This window comes from Physeter macrocephalus, chromosome 7 (genome assembly GCF_002837175.3).
Source record: "Physeter macrocephalus isolate SW-GA chromosome 7, ASM283717v5, whole genome shotgun sequence".
NCBI lineage: Eukaryota > Metazoa > Chordata > Mammalia > Artiodactyla > Physeteridae > Physeter > Physeter macrocephalus.
Window position 1 is genome coordinate 62,142,816 of NC_041220.1, and position 22,983 is coordinate 62,165,798.

General features: G+C 37.5%; 1 protein-coding gene across 1 annotated transcript; it reads left to right on the top strand.

The window, feature by feature from the left end:
* Positions 1 to 1,272: 1,272 nt before the first annotated feature.
* Positions 1,273 to 15,634, top strand: ENAM (enamelin). Its single transcript, XM_007118665.2, has 9 exons — positions 1,273 to 1,490; positions 1,963 to 2,040; positions 4,087 to 4,155; positions 4,277 to 4,321; positions 4,772 to 4,813; positions 6,038 to 6,313; positions 7,327 to 7,389; positions 8,830 to 8,880; positions 12,588 to 15,634. The coding sequence occupies exons 2-9, from the start codon at positions 1,987 to 1,989 to the stop codon at positions 15,429 to 15,431; spliced, it is 3,444 nt and encodes a 1,147-aa protein (XP_007118727.2). The 5' UTR covers positions 1,273 to 1,490; positions 1,963 to 1,986; the 3' UTR covers positions 15,432 to 15,634.
* The last annotated feature ends 7,349 nt before the right edge of the window (positions 15,635 to 22,983 follow it).

Genomic DNA, 22,983 nt, shown 5'->3' on the forward strand with positions numbered 1-22,983 from the left:
TGCAGTGTTATTTGGCCCAAGAGGAAGGACATGGCACCTCTCATGCCTTGGAAGAACAGCACCTTGTACAACCCCTGGGTGAACTGATGTGCACAGTCACACAAAGTAGGAACCATCTTTTGGCATCAAATTCAAAAATTCTTACTATTTAAATGCCAACATTAAAATAAGCAAATATCACCACTACAAATGGAGCCATAGGGAACAGGAGAATCTAAGTTCAGCAAAGATAACAAAGCTTGCTCTTGTCAATGAAAAGTATAATTGTCCTATTTATTTATTTAGCAGTGAAGTCTTTGTTACGGAAATTCAGATTTCTAAAAACATCCATAATTCCTTCAGCAAATTTCTCAACTCCGATTTTCATGAGGTTGTATTATCATGAATAGCTGAGAGTTCATTTGTCATTTTGCCTTTCTTTTCTACAACTCTGAATCCCCAGTAACTAACCTATATTGACTTCAAAAAGAGCACTATGTCCTGGTAACCTTATGTAATATGAATCGAATCAAGTCACTGAGTTGAATGTTGACATAACATTCCAGTTAATTTTAATTATATATTAAATATATACTAACTAAACATATTAAACTAAATACATATTTTGGCCTGCCTTTTGATCATGGTCAATGCTTTATGACAATAGCACATGGTTAATATTCATTCACCTTTGTGCCCTAAATATCTTTGCATGAACAATGTTTCTATACTTAAAAAACCCCAGGGGCTTCCCTGGTGGCGCAGTGGTTGAGAATCTGCCTGCCAATGCAGGGCACACGGGTTCGAGCCCTGGCCCGGGAGGATCCCACATGCAGCGGAGCAACTAGGCCCGTGAGCCACAACTACTGTGCCTGCGCGTCTGGAGCCTGTGCTCCGCAAGGAGAGGCCACGATAGTGAGAGGCCCGCGCACCGCGATGAAGAGTGGCCCCCGCTCGCCGCAACTAGAGAAAGCCCTAGCACAGAAACGAAGACCCAACACAGCCAATAAATAAATAAATAAATAAATAAATAAATAAATAAATAAACAAACAAACCCAAATTCATCAAGGAAAGCATCTTCTAAATCTTACTGCTGTAAGCTCATTTTCCTGGACTGTTATTATACATAATAAGAGACTTGATTTGACAGCTCCTATAATAACATATTATAAATTTTACATTGGATGTGTTTTTTTACCTTAAACTCTTGTGATGGCAAAACCATTTTTCTCAAAGCTGATTGGTTGTGCAGGTCTACAACAGTGCTTAAATGTGACCCAAGGAGGAGTCTTTTTATTTTAAGCCTTTTTGGTACAGAACATGACATCTTCATGAAGAATTTTTGTTTTATCATTAATAAATAAATGTGTCTAGCTTCCTGAGATCTCCCTGGCTTTAGCAACTTGTAGTCATTTCCACTGTAGACCATTAAGAATATATTTCAAAGACAGGCTAGCAAAGTTCAAGTAAAAGTTGTTTTTTATATGTTGGAGCATCTAAGTGGCATTGGGTGAGTATTAGAGATTTTCAACATAATTAAGATAGTTCCAAATAATGAACTTAATTCATAGATGTTGGTTGACTTCCTGATTGCATTCTTTGATGTTTGTTGATAATCAATTTTTGCACAGTAATCTTCTGATAAAACTTTAAACTTCTTGATTTAGTTGGTGTATTTATTTTTCTTATAAGCTTTCTTCCAAACTAATTAGATCTCATTTAACACTGGGCTTTTGTACACGTCCCCATTCAAGTTTTGTCAACATTGCACTAAAAGTATCTCAAAGTACAGTGCCTGGGTCATTTTCTCTCTGATTTAGCTTTCACCCTATACTCTTAAAGCAATAGAAGATTAAGCTTGAGAGAGTCTGAAGACCCTCTAATAAAGGTAGAGCTGAAGCTTTGCTCTTAGTTTCTTCATTTATTTGTTTCATTTCTATATTTGAGTTTCTTCTCATGCAAAATCTATACTTTTCTTAAAGGCTTATGAAAATTTTGGTGAAAAAATGTTACTGCTGCAGTGCAGGCATGAAGCCTCATCTCCTAAGCTAGATAACTTGGTGAGTATTTTCATTTATTTTTCCTAATACAAACAGATAACATATCGAACTAAATATTGTCAGAAGTACACTTGAGAGGATAAAACACTATTTAAATATGTCAGAAGAAAAAAGAGCATCTGAGACTACAGACGGAATGTTAGAACTAAGAACTTACATAGTCAGTGTATTCCATAACAATCATTATAATTTTTTAAAAAAACAGCGAAGCATAGACTTTTATCCAATCATGAATTTTTAGAGATTGAAGGAATCTTAAAGTCATCCATCATAATATATTAATTTTATAAAAGAGAAAAAGAGTGACATTTTATGTTTGCAAAACAAAAGACCACATCTTCCTATAAAAGTGTGTAGCATTATCAAGAATCTCAGTGACTGCTACTATAGAAATTAGATGGATGATTAAGCAAGATAGAAATTAAACATACAAAGATTCACTCAAAATCTCAGGCCATAATCTGAGAAAGTAGATTTAGGAAAGCATTCACCAGGATTCTCCTTATTAACTTCCTTGCGTTGTTGTAGCCTATACTAAGCACACTAGTTTCAGTTATTTTTACTTCTCTACAATGCTATGATTCTGAAAATCTTTAATTGGTAGGAAAGACATTTACATATTACTGCTTCCTTTGTTTAATTACACTCTCCCAATTTCTCTGATATATAAAAGGTAACTGGTTAAACCTACAGTTTAAGAAAATGATGAAGTGTCCTCTAGTTATATTGCTTCTGTGGAAAGCAAGTAGAAGGGTGAGCAGTCACTCAAATCACTACTAGGTGCATTTCATGCCCAGAAATGAAAGAAGAAACAAAAGGAATGAGCAAATACTGGTGTCTATATCCTGGTTACTATGCTAGGAATTGTCTTGCATCTGATAAACCATGAAAATATATCATTCTGATTAAAACCTTTATTTTTGTCTATTGTATATGCAAGTGGAAGAGTTTTCTTAAGGGGTTACCCAAGTAAATGCTTTAGAAGAAACCTTGTTCAAAGATGTAAATACAAGTATTAATTATACAAGCCTTGCATAATTAACTAGAGTGGGATAAATAAAATCCATGAAAACAATCTCCAAACTTCATATATGTCTATAGTTTCTATCTTTTCCTCTATGTTTAATCAAAGTGTCTAACAAAGAGATACATTTATAGTTTTTCTTATTTTTTCCCATTTCTTTTACCAGACCTTGAGCAGAAGTGATTTGTAAAAAGATTAAATAATAACAATAATAATAATAGAAACAAAAATAGCGGAAAGAAGAAAAGCATAGATTCTAAAATATTCCCGTGTATATAACAAGCCTTTTTATAATGGAATGTAGTCTATAGCACCTTAGAAAGTAGTTCAAAGTCCCCATTACTGGGACTGAGATTATCCTGAACAGTGAATATAGTTAGCCACTACTATGACTTTCTAAACCAGCCTAGCAACTAGAAATTCAAAATCACCAATATTCATATTTTTCTTTTTTTTTTTTTTTTCCGGTTAGCGGGCCTCTCACTCACCGTTGTGGCCTCTCCCGTTGCGGGGCACAGGCTCCGGACGCGCAGGCTCAGCGGCCATGGCTCACGGGCTTAGCCGCTCCGCGGCATGCGGGATCTTCCCGGACCGGGGCACGAACCCGTGTCCCCTGCATCGGCAGGCGGACTCTCAACCACTGCGCCACCAGGGAAGCCCAATATTCATATTTTTCAAGATAAACTCCTAATATCTAATTTTCACATTCCAGTGCTATGAGCCATCTTTTCAAGCATCAATGTTTTCTCTGTCTCTCTGTCTCTCTCTCTTTCTCTCTCTCTCTCCCTCTCTTACTTTTATCTTTCCTTTTTAACTGACCCTTTTGGCAGCTTAGAACAGTACCAGGTAATAACTATCTAATAGTTTCTTAATGTAAAATAAACATGGCAGCAGAAGTCCCTTTCACTGTGTATATCAGTGTTCTCCTTGACAGGCAGGTGGGCTAGTGCCTGGATAAGCACCAAGTGACCCCAGCAGAATTATTTCACAGTTCAAAAATAAAATCCAGTTTTGTATTCCAGGTACCAAGTGGAAAAATGAAGATTCTCCTGGTCTTTCTAGGTCTGCTTGGCTATTCCATTGCTATGCCAGTGAGTATTAAAAAAAATTAGGACTTTTCTTTATGTTCTATTGTTGCACAGCTTGGGGACAATTCCTGGGCTTATTTCAATTGATGTTCTGAATTTGTCACAAATATTCTCTCACCTCCAGATGCAAATGCCCCGAATGCCTGGATTTAGCAGTAAAAGTGAGGAGGTATGTATGTTCAGTCTCAGGAGAGACATTTTCCAGAGCCCTGTCCTGAGAGTTCATTTAAAAAGAAGAATATTAGGGAGTTCCCTGGTTGCCTAGTGGTTAGGATTCTGGGCTTTCAATGCCAGGCTCAGATTCAGTCCCTAGTCAGGGAACTGAGATTCCACAAGCTGCAGATGCCACCAAAAAAATAAAAAATAAAAAGGAGAATACTGGAAAACTTTCTGATATATAAAATTTCTTATGAAAGAGGTAGAGAGGCTCTACCTCTTAAACTCTCAAATCATAGTGCCATAGAAGGTTTATAAATTTTATTACTTATTTTAAATTCATGCATAACTAGTAAAAGACATTATGACTGTTATATCTAAAAATCAGAAACTTACTTCTTATGATTTTATTGAATAAAAAATTTTCACTTTGTGCCACATAAATGGATTCCTTTTGTCACAGATGATGCGCTATGGTCACTTCAACTTTATGAACTCCCCACCTGTAAGTTCTGCTTTATATTATTTCTAATGATTTCTTGTTTATATACAGATAGTTATAAGGTTTGTCTTAGCTAATAAAGACACCAATCATTATTCACAAGTTTTAATTAACCATTATAAGAGTTTCAAGGAAAAAAAATTATTTCACCTATCCCCTTACACCAAATTTTCTTCTTATTCATTAATATTGTACTTTCATGTAGATAAAAAGCATTTATTAATTACACTGCCTCTTTATATCTGAGAGAAATTTGTTCTGGGAAAAGACTACACAAGATATATGTACAAATAATAAGAACAAAAAAATAGCATAAGTAAATACTGGGAGGAGGATAAAGTTTTATTTGGATTATCTTGAAGGATAACACTAAAATTATGAAATAAGTTTTTGTCTAATTTTTAAAATTTAGCTTATACTTCCCACTATGTGCTAACTCTTAGAACTAAGTAATAATGAACGTATTATCAGTTGAATCTTCTGGCATAATTTTTCTGAAAAAATTGTATGATAGTACAATAATACTATATGTTACTTTTGACTTTTGTAACATGATCATGAGACCCCTTGGGGGGAAAAATCAAGGACTTCATCAATTTTCCCTTAATCTTTTTCATTCAAGTCATTCTCTTTTAAAGCCCCTCACCTAAAATCTTCCTTTGCCTTCTTTTTGCTCTTTCTCCTCTTCATCCAGCCTGTAACAAGTCACAGAAATTTTGAACTTGATATCAACTCCTCTGTAACTTGACTTGTACACTTCTTACCTGAGTCAGGGCTTCAGAGTTAGAAAATTATAAGCTGAATTCTTTAACTGAAATTTCTCACCTAATTCTGCCTTTTTCTTTGTTTCATTTGTTTTCTGAAAGACTGAAATTCATTTCTGTAAGAAAACATGTAAAGAAATGCTAGCTAGGGGGGTGAGAGGGAGGTCCAAGAGGGAGGGGATATACGCATATATATAGCTGATTCACTTCGTTGTACGGTGGAAACTAACACAACATTGTAAAGCAACTATACTCCAATTAAAAAAAAATAACAAAAATAAAAAGTATAAGAGAGCATTAAAAAGAAAAATGCTAGCTAAAGAGCTTGAAGCTTCCATTGTTGACTTAAGCTTCATAGGCTTTTTAAGATCCTGGACTGAGTTTCAGAGACTGACAGAAGAGGGTGGGGAGAGCTGGAGTACCAGCACTCATGTGATTTCACTGTTATTTACTACCCTTGCAGATGGCACACCTGGGTCCCTTGTATGGAAATGGTATGCAGCTCCCTCAGCTCTTCCTGCCGTACCAGATGCCCATGTGGCCTCAGCCAGCACCCAACAAGAAGCGCCCACAGAAACCTTCATCTCCCTCAGCACCCAAACACCAGAGCAAGACTGATCAAGCCCCAGAGACCCAGAAACCCAACCAGCCTCAACTAAAACAGCCCCTACCAGAGCATCCTTTAAAGCAGCCATCACCCACCCCAACTCAGCCCCAAGAGGAAACCCAGACACCTCAGGTGAGGCTTGCCCAGCAAAATTGCAAACCAGAGTCATAAATGGCCTCAGAGGGCTTCGGAGGGCCATGCCACCCCCACAAACACACTTCCTCCAATGCTCCTCAACACGGATACCGCTATGTACAAAACAGAATCATTAGTTTGGACACTTTCTTCCAAGGTGATGCTGTCACCACCTATCCAAAACTGCCTGGCGAGTCTATTCTAGCCTTCATTTAATGAAAAATTACCCAAATACTGTTGAGAAGCTCCTTTTAAAATACAGAGGCAACAGGATATAAACATGAGCACCAATAGAAAAGTCAGGGAACAGAGATTCGAATTCTACCCCGGCCCTTATTGGTTGTATGATCTTGAACAAGTCACTTTGCCTTTCTAGGCTCCGGGTTCATCATGAGTAAATGGAATGTTCTCTAAGTCCCTTCCAGATCTACGCTTCGATGATCTAAAATATTGCTCTGAAAGTTAACACTGCTTCCAGGACTTCAGGATAGCATAAACGTAGTCCTGACTTAAAGCAAGAAGACAGGCAGATGGTTTCTCAAGATCTCATCCATCATGGAGCTTCTAAAATGTTGTCTTGAGTCGATTAGCCTTCATTATCAGACCTATTATAGCTGTAGAGAATACAAATTTGAAGGAAAAGACACTCCTAGCTTTGAATCCTGGCTTCAATCATTTACCAGCTCTGAGATTTGGGGCAAGTGACTCAATTTCTCTGAACCTCAGAATCTTAAGTGAAATCAGAATAATAATAGCACATATCTTCTACAGTTATGTGAGGATTAAATAAGCTTATTAGTATAAAATTCTCAGCACATTACCTAGAACATACGTGTTCAATAATACTAACTGTTATTATTATTATCATCTCTGCCCTTAAAAAATTCACAGTTTAATGCAAAGGAAGATGTAGACTTCCAAGTTCCAAATAATTGTCTTTAATAAGTTTGTTTCATTTTTCATCTACTCGTCTCATTTCCACATCACTCTGATTCTTTTGTTCTTTCTAGGCATTCCCACCATTCGGCAATGGGCTATTTCCCTATCAACAGCCACCGTGGCATGCTCCACATGTGAGTTCTTTTCCTTTAAACTAGAATTGAAAAATAATATTAGCATGTTGTATCTCAAACTAATTTGAGTTCATACATTCTAAATGGAATGCCATATGCCACTCAGTAGAGAATATGAAACAAAATCATCACATCAGTAATCAGGTAGGAAAAAAAGAATTTTTTAAATGGATTTTTTACTCAAATTGGTGAAATGAACATAGCCTAAATCATCCAACACTACTACTAACTTAGATAATGAATTAATTTCAAAAGGTTTTGCTCCTTCACTATTATTCCTCACCCAAGAGATGAGAAAACACAAAGATTATCTTCATTTAATGTAATGGGGAAATGGGGACAAAATGGAGTTTGAAAACCATGATTAGACTAAGATCTTTCCATAATATCTTATTATTTCTAGACAAAGATATTTCATTGTAAAGAATCTTGCAAAATAATAATTATAGGAATCCTTTACAGGTTAAAATCATTAAAATAAAACATAATGTTGAAATTGCATGACATTTAAAATATGAATCGCAAAATAAACTAATTGAACTATAAAGAAATATTAATGGTCAGTTGCAGTTAAACTAACAAAAACAACAACAATAAATATCTGATGACTCTAAATTTAGCTATGGCATTGGTTTTTCTTGTCTACAACTCTATAACCAAGAAGGCTTCTTATAACCAAGGAACAATTCATTTCAAGCAGTAAAAGTTTCTTATTTCTTTTTCCTTATAAGAGTGACATCCTTTTTACTGGCAATACTGAACTAAGAAAATGAAGGCAGTATCAGGTGAAGATTTAAAAAGGAGATGAACATGATTCTCTTGCTCAAACATCTATTAATCTCATCTATGTAGAACTTCTGTGGGAGCTGAATTGCTTTTTGAAACCCGCCCACTATGCTTTTCTCAACCCTCCTATGAGCAGAAACCCAACCTCCTAGTTTGATTAGGAAAATAAACCTTGGTTTTGACTATTAAAATATTTTAGTAATAATCCAGGAAGGATTGTCAGTTTGTCACCTTAAATGTAAACATTCAAAAAATAACATCATTATTTAATCTCAATTATTAGATATTCTAATATAGATGTTTGGATCCTAATAGCACTCAAATCTGTGTGTGTGTGTGTGTGTGTGTGTGTGTGCACGCATGCATGTGTGTATTGGTGATGGGGCAGGAAGACTGCCAGGAGATGCAGCCACACATTGTATTTTGCGTAAGATAACCTGGGATCCAGCTGAAGGCTTTGTATTTACCAGAATACACTGATGGTTATGTCATAATTATTATTAGCTAGATTTTAAGAGCTAATGACTCAGAAGCTAAAAGCCACCAACAGTGCTAACGCTGACTTGAACTATTTTTTAAAATCTTGAGTTTTACAATCAAATGGCAGCATAGAAAGTGGTTTTCTCCATGTTCATTGTGTTTTTCACCTTTCAGAGGGTACCACCAGGTTATGGACGTCCACCAGTCAGCAATGAAGAAGGTGGGGTAAGTACAAGCAAAGCTACATTCCTCATTAGGAATTACAATCTTAAAGTCTCTGCTTTTTTTTATCCCCATCTAATAAGAAAGTTAAAATCCAACACATGAACCTGTAGCTCAAGCACCCGTGATTTTTAAAAAGTGAAACCAACCAAGCAAGTAATCTAAAATAAAATAAATGTGATATATCATTTCTCCTCTACATGTATAGAAATCAACCTCCCTCTCTCTCTCTCTCTCTCTCTCTCTCAGAGGCTAACTTACTAACCTTTGCTCAAGGTTGATGCTGGACTCTAAACAGTGATGGAACAACTAGTCAACAGGAACAAAGTAAATCTATCTCAGAATGTTATCCCCAGAAGGGAATTAAGTAATCATCTAATGACCTCATTGTACAAATAAATTGAAGCCAAGAGAAGCTAAATTACTATTCAGTTTTACCTACTGAGTTAGAGGATAAACTGGACCCAGAATCCAAGTGTTCTGATATCTTATCCAATGGCTTTTTTAGCACACCACACTAGGAGAGAGGCCAAATGCAGTGACACACTATTTAAATATTTTAGCAATGTGTCATCAAAAAAAGCCATTGTAGTGATTGTGGCACAGTACCCCACCCCTGGAGTGTACTTCCTCTTTTTCCCTAAATATGTGATATGTCCTCAGTGAAATGTGGAAACCTGATAGTTCTAGGGGGAGGGGCTGAGGGGTGGGTAGTTAAAATAATGACATTGAAAATTCCTATTCAGTAATGGCATAAGGTGCTTTCAGATATATAATTGTGAGATAATCCCAAATGATTATTCAGATAAATGTATGCCACCTGGAAATGGGCACTTCAATTTTTTAAAAAATTTTTATTGTGGTATAGTTGGTTTACAATGTTGTGTTAGTTTCAGGTGTAGAGCAAAGTGAATCTGTTATATATATGCATATATCCACTCTTTTTTAGGTTCTTTTCCCATGTAGGCCATTACAGAGTATTGAGTAGAGTTCCCTATGCTATACAGTATGTCTTTATTAGTTATCTGTTTTATATATAGTAGTGTGTATATGTCAATCCCAGTCTTCCAATTTATCCCCCCTCTTTCCCCCTTGGTAACCATAAGTTTGTTTTCTACATCTGTGACTCTATTTTTTTTTTTTGTAAATAAGTTCATTTGTACCATTTTTTAGATTCCACATATAAGCGATATCATATGATATTTATCTTTCTCTGTCTGACTTACTTCACTCAGTATGACAATCTCTAGGTCCATCCATGTCGTTGCAAATGGCATTATTTCATTCTTATTTATGGCTGAGTAATATTCCATTGTATATATGTACCATATAGATTCCACATATAAGCGGTATCACATGATATCTGTCTTTCTCTGTCTGACTTACTTCACTCAGTATGACAATCTCTAGGTCCATCCATGTTGCTGAAAATGGCATTATTTCATTCTTTTGGACATTTAGGTTGCTTCCATGTCCTGGCTATTGTAAATATGGGCACTTCAAATTTTTACAAACATTTCATGACAGAGTGAAAGAGGATGACCCAGGCAATTAGCATAGGTATTAACAAATCTGCATTCCACCTCTTCGGGACACTGCCTTGATTTCCTGCATGCTGTCCGAGACATATCCTCACCCAGCCGTCTCTTCATCTCTATCCACAAGTAGGGATAAAAATACTTTTCCTTTATATTGTATTTTTTTTAAAAGAAAAACTAAATGACCTAAATGCCACATGTGTGTCTAACAAACATACTGACACTGCTCATGATGATTTCATCATTCATTAAACAAACATTTATTAAGCACTTCCCACTGTGCTAGGTACTGGGGAAAACAAAGATGAGAAGAATGTTTTCACTCAAAAACTTCACATCAAGTGGGAGAATCCCAGAAAAATAAGCAACTGAAATTCGGTGGGATAATTGTTAAAGCAGAAGCCTATACTGCTGTGGACACCTGAGAGTAGAGCCTAATTCTGCCTAAGAAAACCAGGACAGAGAAGGGAGCATTCCAGCTGAGTCCTGAAGATGAATCAAGTTCTCCAGGAGGGATAAATGTATAGGCAAAGAGAAAGTTCAATGTGAAGAAGCCATGTGCAAAGGCACTGAAACACAGAGTACTCAGAGAACTAAAAGTAGTTGTTTTAAAATTATTATTTATTGTAGTAAGAACACTTATCATGAGATCTACCCTCCCAACAAATTCTGGAGTATACAATACAATATTGTTGCCTATAGGTACAATGTTCTACAGCAGATCTTATTCATCTTGCTTAACTGAACCGTTAAGCCCGTGGATTAGCAACTCCCCATTTCCCCCTCCCCCTAGCCCCTGGCAATCACCATTCTACTCTTTGATTCTATGAATGACTGTTTTAGATACCTCATAAAATGGAATCATGCAGCATTCATCTTCCTGTGACTGGCTTATTTCACTTACCAAAACGTCCTCAAGGTTCATCTATGTTGGTGCATATTGCAGTTTCCTTCTTTTTTAAGGTCATTGTGAATAGTGCTGCAAGTAGTGTGATTTACAACTGCATAAAGTACAAGGGGGAGGAAATGAGGCTGGATATAATTGTTATGGGCCAGATGATTATTTAAAATAATAATAATTATTATCTTTATTAATATTATATATTATTATTATGAGGCACTTAGTAAGTACCAGGCACTGAGCTTTATATATGTTACCTCACTTGATCCTCATGATAACCTATGAGGTAGATATTGTTTTCTTATCTCCATTTTACAAATGAATAAACTGAGGTTAGCCCAGAGTCATACTATTAGTACTGGTAGAATAGGGATTTTAACCCATATTTGTCTAGAGCCCCACTCTTTGGCACCATGCTTTGTATGTTATGCTCTGGGTTTAGAGTTTGTCCTGTAAGGTAAGGGCAACTTTAATTAATATTTAAGGAGGAAAGTGACAGAACTTTCCCACATACCCACCCCCAACCTCCACTACTCTGATGGCAATGGAGAGGCAGGATTATAGGAAAGTAAAATTATATCCAGAGTAACCAGTAAGAAAACTGTTGCAGTAGTTCAGGGGTATTGGGGATAAAGGAGGAGGGGACAAAGATGAAAGTTTAGATTTTATAAGATTTGGTCATTAATTATCTGGGGGAAATAAAGGAGAGAGTGGAAACTTGGGAAACTGGGTAGATAGTGGTGAATTCTGCTTAGATATAGAATATTAGAGAAAGAGGTTTTGGGGAAAATGAGTCCAGTCTGGGTACATTCAATTGGAGATACTCATAAACTCTTTAGTGAAGCAGTCTTGCTGTCTCAACCTCAGGAGAGAATCATGTGCCAGAGTTATGGCTTTAGGAGTCACTGGCAGGTATCTGTATTGAAAGAACTGGACTGCAATAGATTGATCAAAGTAGGTGTGCAAAATAAGAACAGAAGAATAAGGTGGATAGAGGATGGAATCCTAAAAAAAAACCAAAAAGAACTTAGATATAGAATCCAGGCCTAGGAAGAGAAAACTGAAAAGTAATGGTCAGAGAGTAAGAGTACCAGAAGGAAGAAGGGTCATGGAAACCAAGGAGGAATCAAATTTCAAGAAAGAAAGCATAGCCAATGGTGATTTTAAAATTATGTGGCCAATAAGATTTTTACTATCACTTTTAAAAATTCCAAGCAGCACCACGGTGGGAAACAAAGAGTAATTATCAATTTCCATCTTCTTCCCTACAGAATCCTTACTTTGGATATTTTGGATATCATGGATTTGGGGGCCATCCTCCTTATTATTCAGAAGAGATGTTTGAACAAGATTTTGAAAAACCAAAAGAAAAAGATCCTCCTAAAACAGAGAATCCAGCCACCGATCCTTCGGCTAATTCAACAGTTCCTGAAACTAATTCTACCCAGTCAAATGCACCCAATCCCAGAGGGAGTCAGGGTGGAAATGACACCAGCCCAACAGGAAACACTGTCCAGGGGTCTAACACTGTGAGCAATCCTACAGCTCAAAACAGCCCTGCAGTAAATGTTTCAGGCCAGGGAGTTCCAAGAAGTCAAACCCCACGGGGACCAAGTCAGACAAATATTCATGAAAATTATCCAAATCCTAACATCCGAAGTTTTCCTGCAGGAAGACAATGGCGACCTACTGGCACCGCTATGGGGCACAGACGTAATGGGCCTTTTTACCAAAATCCACAAATTCAAAGGGGTCCCCGGTGGAACTCCTTTGCTTTGGAAGGCAAACAAGCAGTTCATCCAGGATATCCAATATATCGCAGAGCTTATGCTTCCACTGCAAGAGGAAATTCTCCCAATTATGCAGGAAATCCAGCAAATTTCAGAAGAAAGCCTGAAGGGCCAAATAAACACCCTGTGGGAACCAATGTTGCCCCTCTGGGTCCCAAACATGGTACTGTTGGCCACAATGAAAACATCCAAAATCCAAGAGAGAAGCCAGTAAGTCAAAAAGAAAGAATAGTCATTCCTACAAGGGATCCAAATGGCCCCTGGAGAAACTCTCAAGACTATGGAGTTAATAAATCAAACTATAAACTGCCTCACCCTGAGGATAACATGCTAGTCCCAAATTTTAATTCTATTGGTCAACGTGAAAACTCTTATTACCTGAGAGGAGATTCCAGAAGAGCTCCAAATTCTAATGGACAAACCCAAAGCCAGAATTTGCCCAAAAGGATTATTTTAGAGCCAAGAAGAATTCCATATGAATCAGAAATTAATCAGCCAGAATTAAAGCACAGTATATATCAGCCTGTGTATCCTGAGGGATTCCCTTCCCCTGCAAGGGAACATTTTCCTGCTGGAAGAAATACTTGGAACCAACAAGAAATCTCTCCACCTTTTAAGGAAGATCCTGGAAGGCATGAAGAACACTTACCTCATCCTTCCCATGGCTCTGGAGGACGTGTTTACTACCCTGACTATAACCCCTATGATCCCAGGGAAAACTCACCATACCTTAGAAGTAATACATGGGCTGAAAGAGATGATTCTCCCAATACAATGAGGCAACCTGAAAATCCACACTATCCCATGAATACTCCAAACCCAAAAAAGACAATCCCTTATAATGAAGAAGACCCAATAGATCCAACTGGAGATGAATCTTTCCCAGGACAAAGTAGATGGGGTGTGGTGGAGTCAAGCTTTAAAGGAGACCCAACGGTTAGGCACTATGAAGGCGAGCAATATACCTCCAATCAACCAAAGGAATACCTTCCCTATTCCTTAGATAATCCATCAAAACCCAGGGAGGATTTCCCTTATGGTGAATTTTACCCCTGGAGCCCAGATGAGAATTTCCCATCATATAATACAGCTCCCACTGAACCACGGCCGGTGGAGAGCAGGGGCTATTATGCTAATAATGCCGTTGGACAAGAAGAAAGCACTATGTTTCCTTCTTGGAACTCCTGGGACCACAGGATTCAAGCCCAGGAGCAGAAAGAAAGCAAGCCATATTTTAACAGAAATTTCTGGGATCAGCCAACAAATTTACACAAAGCCCCTGCTAGTTCACCATACCAGAAGGAGAACAAGCCTTATTCCAGTAACTCCCCAGCTGGGCTTCAGAAAAATCCAATATGGCATGAAGGTGAGAATTTGAATTATGGCATGCAGATCACTAGGTTAAATTCACCAGAGAGAGAACACTTGGCTTTCCCAGACTTAATTCCTCCAAGTTACCCAGCAGGTCAAAAAGGAGCACATTTATTTCACCTAAGCCAGAGAGGCCCTTGCTGTGCTGGTGGCTCCACAGGGCCCAAGGACAATCCACTTGCTCTACAAGACTACACTCCATCTTTTGGTCTTGCACCAGGGGAGAACCAAGACACCAGCCCTGTGTATACAGAAGACAGTCATACTAAGCATGCAAGATATACTATCTCCCTGACAAGCATCCTACCTGGCCAAAGAAACAGCTCAGAAAAAAGACTGCATGGAGAAAGTCAAAACCCAAGTCCTTTCAGAGATGACATGTCCACTCTGAAGAGGAACACACCATGTTCTATAAATCAGTTGGGCCAAAGGGGAATTATGCCCTTTCCCGAAACCAGTTCCCTTCAATCAAAGAATATACCTTACCTCAAAAGTGATCTTGGAGGAGAAGGAACCATTTTGGAAACAATATTTGAAGGCAACCAGCTCAATGAAAGAACTGTTGATCTTACTCCTGAGCAGCTTGTTATTGGTACACCTGACGAAGGTCCCAAGCCAGAAGGAATTCCAAGTGAAGTGCAAGGAAATGAGGGTGAAAGGCAGCAGAAACCATCTAGCATCCTACAGTTACCATGTTTTGGCTCCAAATTAACAAAGTATCACACCTCCAGCACTGGAACTCCATCTAGCATTGGAAGGCAAGGCTCATATGATGGGGATCCAATTACGCCTACTGAAATTCCTAACTCATTGGCTGAGTTAGCTACCAGGGCACAGTTTCAGAATATAAATGTAAACCCACTTAATGCAGATGAACACACTCTATTTGATTCTCTTCAAGTAGGGACCAATCCACAGGACCAGGTGCAAGACTGCTTACTACTTCAGGCCTAGGAATTATCTCAATCAAGCATTCTTTGGGGAAGGAAAATACCTGCTATTCTACAGTGTTTCCAGCCATTCTTCCCCCAAGGCTTGCTAAGTATCTCACCCTCTTGGCGATCCTTAAGTTTTTCCCCATTCCAGCAATAGGAGGTTGGGGCTGTGGGAGTTGCTAGATCCAGTATTGTCACCAATTAGCACAGTCTTAAAAAAAAAACAAAAACAGGAAGGCTATGACCACCACTGCCTTGAAACTTGGAAGCCACTTGTCTGGATTAGTTTCCCTTTGCTTGCCGATTCTTCCTTTTTATCTCAAGGTTCCATACCTGCAAAATTGTCTGGTTTTGCAAGACAGAAAAGCAGATGAATTTTCCATTTTATGTACGGAGATCTATACATCAATATAACCCTAATGCACTGTACTTTTTTTTTTTCTCGTGTTGGTCTTTGTCAGGTTTTTTTTTTCCTGGTTAAATTCTCTTTTGGAATTTTTTCTTCTACTACCTATTTCTTTACCTTTATCTTTTCCTTTTTTATCTTCCTTCCTTCTTTTCTTTCTTTCAACCATTCTATGTTTAGCTTTCTATTTTTTCCTTCCCCATCTTTCTCTCTCTATCACTTCTTATACAATAAGCTATCTTTAACCATCACTAGTCTTTACATCTACTTTCTCCATGTCTTCCTCTCTTTTCACCTTTCTGTTCTGTCTCCCAATGTATCACTTGTCAATCAATCTCTTTCTCTGATTCTTTTCTTCCCTTCCATTTATCTTTTTTCCCTGCTATACCATTTGCATATCTTAAGACTGACCATCTCCCTCTTTGTATTTACTCTAAATTCTATCCCAATTTTTCTCTTGGCCCAGCCTAACCATCATTGTAGAATGTATTTTGGAAATAGTAGACACTATTACCTACTTTTATTTTTAATTTTCTTATGGCCTTTACCAGGTAGACACAGCTCAGCCAGAGGAACATATTCAAGAAGAATGGGGGAAGAGAGAATATTTACCCAGAACTAGTAGCCTGGAGACAAGACTTAGGAAGGTAGAGAGCGAAGGACTCCCCCTCTTCGACTGAGCATCGGATAAAAAGAGTAGGACTTGCCATACCCCATCACTAACTCATAATCTGCAGGATCTAGAGAATATATTGGGGGTAACACTATCCTAATCAAATAAGAGAAACAGTGGTTAATTTCTTTAGTAGCCCAGTATAAGTGATTCTACTGGTGTATGCTACTACTAACATATAGACTTATTCTTCATGCCCTGGTAGAATTATTCACAGACACACTTCCTTTGTATCTTGATTAAATAGTGTAAATTATTTTGTAAAGTAAATATTTCTATATTGCCTTGCTTAGAATACATCTAGGTATTTTGTTTTGTTTTTACTAATGGCACTTCGGCCTACTCTCTGTATATTCCTTCCTAGAGAGGAAGAATTCTCTGAATTATCTAGAAAGTTACCTTTTAGCTCTTAGGAATTTATTAGGAGAAAATTTCCTGGGACAGATTTCACAAGAAGATCTCAGACATTTGAGAAAATATGTTGAAAACTTCCTGAGGAAAGGATTCTTGTCCTTTGAGTCTTCTCAAGTTCCTAGCACAGTGTCTTGCACATAGTAGATAGCTTATAAATATTTATTGACTGACTGGTTTTAAAACAGCTTTTGAAGCTCCCACGAAAATAGCACAGTGTGCTTGTCCTGAGGGTAAACCATCTGGGATGCTGAACGAGCCACCACACTCTGTAGCTTTACATATTCAACAACATTTGCATTGTAGAATCTCAGGGTAAGAAGGGATCTTAGAGGTAGACTACCTAGGCCAATCCACTAGTTGCTTAAATCCACCACCGCCACCACCAGATTTTAATCACACACTGAAAAATTATTAACTTATTCTATATAAAACTGTCTCTTAAGAATTATCCTCATCAAAATAAAACTACATTGTTATGTTTCATTACTGTTTTCCAAATGATTTTTAAAATCTAGATATGAATACTTTCACTGTAAAATACTCATTCACTTCAATATTTCATCAAAATGCATGGATCATATATTCCTTTTGGCAGATATATCAATGTATCTTCATCTACGAGGCACCACAGCTTTAATTTATCATCTGAGACCTCTGTAATGTAAAATGTAAAAGCACAGGCAGACAAAATAGCTACTGAATTTGAGCATATAGAGTGAAGAAAAGGGGGGAGGAGACATCCCTGTAGAAAATGACTCATCTTACCACCATAGGTATTCTTCCATAGACCTGGATACCAGGGCTAAGTTCCTTACAATAAGTAACTTATTCTGTGTGCCCTTGCTAAGTTATTCATTAAGCTTTTAAAGTCAGCTCTAAGATGAAGGTGCATACAGTGGGGATGGCAGGCCCTGAAAGTGATCCCCTCTTGTCTCTAGTGCCCCCATCCCACCACCATGGCCCTATTTCTATGATGCGTTCCTATGTTTAGTGGTCATCACCTGCTGATTCTAAAATGGCTGGATATATTCTGGTGATGACTCCAGTTGATAAATTAAAGAAGAAAATAATATCTGAGGATGACAAACAAAGGAAATAATCCAGCAAAGCTAACACACACTTGCCTTATAAGCTTTTCTGTCTCACAGCTTATAATAGATTTCTCTAAGGGGTGGTTGGGCCTTGATCCAGTTAGCTGGAGGAAGTCCTTTATTTTTTCACTTTGAGCAAGAAGCAAAATAGGATGATGAAATATAGGGTCCAACCACCTCTGAAAACTCAGCCTAGTAGCCGTTATCACAGAGATTCTTCCCTGGCTTTTTGGATCCCCTGAACATGATTTATTTTAGTCACTCATATCAGAGTCTTAAATTTATACATCTTTAAAGAAAATTCATAAGACATGCCGTGTGAGTTACTTTTATCATTTGCTTTGACATGACTCTGCCCTCACTTAACCTAGTCTCCTTTGGTCATGACCTAAAGGACTCTAAAGAAGATTCATCTTGCCTTCAAGAAACCAAACATTATGTCTAAAAGCCAAAAAGGGAACCAGAAATGTAGGACTTGAAGTCAACAGCTCTGTCCTTCCTTCACAAAACCTCAAAGGTTTCACTGTGACTCAGACCAAGTACGCAACTAAAACTCAGAAGAAAACTGCACTTGATAGGAAAGAGGTAATCACCGTTTCATAATGGGTTATAGCTATTAGTTTTGTCCACCTGTTCTTCCATGCCTCTGCACCTCATCCCTAGCCCAATAACATCAGCCATTGGATCTTTTTCTCTCCCTCTGAATTCATAGCCAATAAACAGGATTCAGCTGGTAACAAACAGAATACCATGCTGAAAGAGCAGAATTCTTCAAATAAAGGAGCAAAGAGGAAACTAAGCTGTAATTCAACACAGATGTAATTGTGAAATAGATGAAGCTGCCCTCAATGCCCCATCACCTTCCCAGTCAAGGTCCTCTGCTATCACAGTGCCCCATTTCATTTCCCCGAGGACACAGCACCCGCACCCTCCATTTCTGTGCTTCATCAAAATGGGACAGTAATTTCCTCTGTACTTATCCAAATAACCATGCCTCATTCTTCTCTGCACTGTATACAGCAGGTATTTGCTATGGTTAACCTGGCAAAAATATTCCTTCTCAAGTGTTGGTTAATATGTAGTCCTCCCAGATCATCCACCATGCCCTTAAAGAGTGAGTCTAATCATGGCATGCTACATCAATCAGAGTTTCTTGAGCATTAACGTGCACATGAATCTTATTAAAATGCAGGTTTTGATTCTGTGATCTGGAGTGGGGCCTGGAATTCTGTATAATGAACATGCTCCCAGATGATGCTGAATCAGCCAGTTGGTAGATCAAAGTTGGAATGGTGAAGTGCTAGGCTATTTCCTGTAAGTAAGGGGTAACTGCACACTCACCAGAGAAGGAACAGAAAGGTCTCGACCACTGAAAAAACTGAATATCACCAATTTGAGGGGATTTATATAAATGAAGCATGTAAGTGACAGGTTTGATACAGAACACAAAGAAAGAGGGGTAGGCCAATCCTGTCTCTATTCCTACATGTATGTTATGCTTCCTCATGTCTCTTTGCCTGGCTCATGTAGTTCTAGAAAGTTCTACTTCCATCCATGAAGGCCCTATTCCGTTAATATCTCCTCCAAGATTACCCTAGCCCTAAGCTCTCCAGCTTCCATGAAGGCTCACAGCACATCGTTCTTTATATTTAATCACTCACTGTCTTATATCATGTGCTGATTTTTTCCTGTGTTAGTTCTACCTGTAGAAGAGGGAAGAAAACTCCTAAAAAGGGAGGCTCAATTCTTATTCATCTCATGTAACTATCACTCACAGTAACTGGCATTGTGCTGAGGACAGAGTAGATGCTAAATAAATGTCACTTTTTCTTTAAATACATTTTGTAAATGGATAGAAATTTAGAATTTCCCAAATTTTAATATAATTGATTAAAAATAACAATTAATAACAATTAATATTTTTCTAGTTACCAAAATACATACTCATTGTAGAATATTTGGCAAGTAATAAAAAGTAAAAGGTAAACAAATAAAAATAACACATAACCCCACTAGCCAATGTTAATTTAATACTTTGGTCTATTTTCTCTTTTATGTGTATAAGGGAGGGAGGGTCTTGAAGTAATTATTTTATGAAATAGCCTACATTTCCCTCTTCATGTTATATAAGCAATTTCCATATAATTAAAAATACTTAAAGCTTCATGTTTGTTGTCTGTAAAATATTCTCAAGTATACACTATATTATCATTCCCTTCAATGATGGACTTAAAGTCTCTTATGAATTTTCACTATAATAAATAATGTTGTGATAAATATCTTTATTCCTCTTTGTCCATACTTCTGATTACTTCCTCAGAAGTGGAATTACTGGGGGAAATGGTCTGAAAAATGTATTTTAGACAGGATAACACTGAATGAGATCATTGGCTTTGGAGCCTCACAGTCTGGATCCAATTATCAGTTCTCCATATACTATTTGTCAAACCTTAATAAGATTACTTTATCTCTTTGCATCTTAGTTTCATGATTTGTAAAATGAAGACAATGATTATTTCACAGGACACTTATGAGGACTAAATGAAACGTGTTAAAAATGCATATGCATTGAATTTCATAAATCAACCACTAGGTGGAAATGGAGGTTTATAATTCTAAAGTCGCGGTTCTAAAACAATTCCCAGGCAGCAGCAGCACCGGGGAATTTTTTGAGACCTGCAATTTCTCCTGTGGCATCCCAGAATTACTTAATCAGCATCTCTGAGGGTGGGGCTCAGCAATTTGTTTCAATGAGTCCTCCAGGTGAGTCTCACACACATTAAAGTTTGAGAATCACTGATCTAATACGTGTTCACATTTTTCTCTGATTTGTTGCCTAAGCAAAGAGAAGAGCCAAAAGACAACACACATTATCAACTGTAATTTACAGAAGGTTACTGAAAGCTATAAAAGCTGTGTTAAGTGATATACATACATTATGGCATGTATGCTTATTTTTATAAGATAGTTATTTCATGAGATATTTTATGAGATAGTTATTTTTACTCATTTTTCAACCTTACATTGAATAAACTTGCCCTTGGTGACTTGTCATTTAGTCTCTGAGTATTCCAAGCTAGGCCATGGATTTAACCACTATACTACACTGCCACCCCAAAGCCTGTCTTAGTATCTTTGCCACACTCAATCATCATTGGCTGGGAACAGCCCATGGACCTCACACAAACACAAAGACAAAGGAGAGGTTCCTTTCACAGCTGCTTCATCTGCACTGACTCCTCATGTATCCCTGCTAAATTGTCCACTTAAATGTATGAATGAGACTAACAGGAAGGCTTTAATCACTCTTCAGTAACTCATTTAAGAGTCACCTGCTACTCTGGATTTATACTGAATGAGTTAATGCTTAATAAAGCACTTAGACTAACACCTAGCACTTAGTATAAGTGCTAAATTGTTATCAATATGATAATTTTAGAGTTTAACTGAACTTCTGAAAGAAGGAAGACCCAGGACTTTAAGTTTGCAGTCCTCTTCCAGCTGGCATTTAATGAGGCAATAATACTGGCATAAGGCTCTCTCCTACAAGAATCTGCAACATGGTACCAAAAACTTTTTTTATTGGGTATGCAGAGAAACTAAGGCAAGGATGGGAATACAGTAGAGGAGCCTCTTCAGAAACAGTCTCCCCCTAAAAGTTCTCATCACAAGGGAAACAAAATTTGTACCTATATGAGGTGATGGATGTTAACTAAACTTGTGGTAACAATTTCACAATAGATAAGTATGTGAAGTCATTCTGCTGTACACCTTAAAACTTATACAAAGTTGTCAGTTATATCTCAATAAAACTGGGGGAGATGTCTCCCATAAATTCTCAGAACACTTCCAAACCTATTTCTTTGCTTTACATGATTCTACCCAGTGATTGTGACTATGCATATGTCTTGTTTCCTCAACTAAGCTGTACTCATATTCATTCATTCAACACATATTTATTGAGCTCCTCTACGTGCCAGACACCCTTCCCAGTGCTGGGGATACATCAATGGGCAAAATAACAATGGCTGTGCTTGTGGCGCTTATGCATTGTTGGAGGAGACACCATAAACATAATATATAAGTAAAATGATATAGTCTGCTAGAGGGTGATAAGTACATGGGGGTGGAATAAACCAAGATAGGGAACAGGATTTGCAATTTTTTTTTAAGTAGTCAGGGTGAAGATTGTTACCGAACTGAACTGGGGTCCAACTGAGCAGAGGTCTAGGAAGTGAGTGGCACTATCTTGAGGGCACTTATCACAGATTAATCACCAAAAATCTAGCAGAGTTCCTTGCATGTGGTAAATATTCAATAACTGTTTACTGATTAAATAAAGTTCAAATTCTTGGCTAAAACCACATACCAGATTGAAGATTGGTCAAGAATCATTTGTCTTTAGCATGTCAAAACTATGATTCCTACTGAAGCACCAGAGTGTCGGAGCCTTATCCCTAAAAAAAAAAAAACACTGAATAATCAGTATGAACACAGTGGAAGTTATTAAAAATGACTATTACCATTTGAAAAAAAAAGGAAAACAGAACAATGTTTCTTCAAGAAACTGATTTTACTAATCGGCCTCTCATTATTTTAAATGCAGGATCAGCATTTACTTTCCACAGTAGTCTTAGATATGTATGCCAATTGGCCTTGACTTTCTGCCATAAAGAAGTTTTATGTGCCATGAGAAACACTATATTTGTCAGGATGGACTTGGCCTTTTTATTTAATTAGGTATAAAATGACAAAGCTATCTCAAATATTACAGGTTTGAATTCAGTGATTAATGCATAATTATACTTACAACTGTTCCTCAGTAATAAATGATATTTTTATTTATTTATTTGTTTATTTATTTATTTATTTATTTTTGGCTGCACTGGGTCTTCGTTGCTGTGACGGGCTTTCTCTGGTTGCGGTGCGCGGGATTCTCATTGCAGTGGCTTCTCTTGTTGTGGGGCGGGGCTCTAGGTGCGTGGGC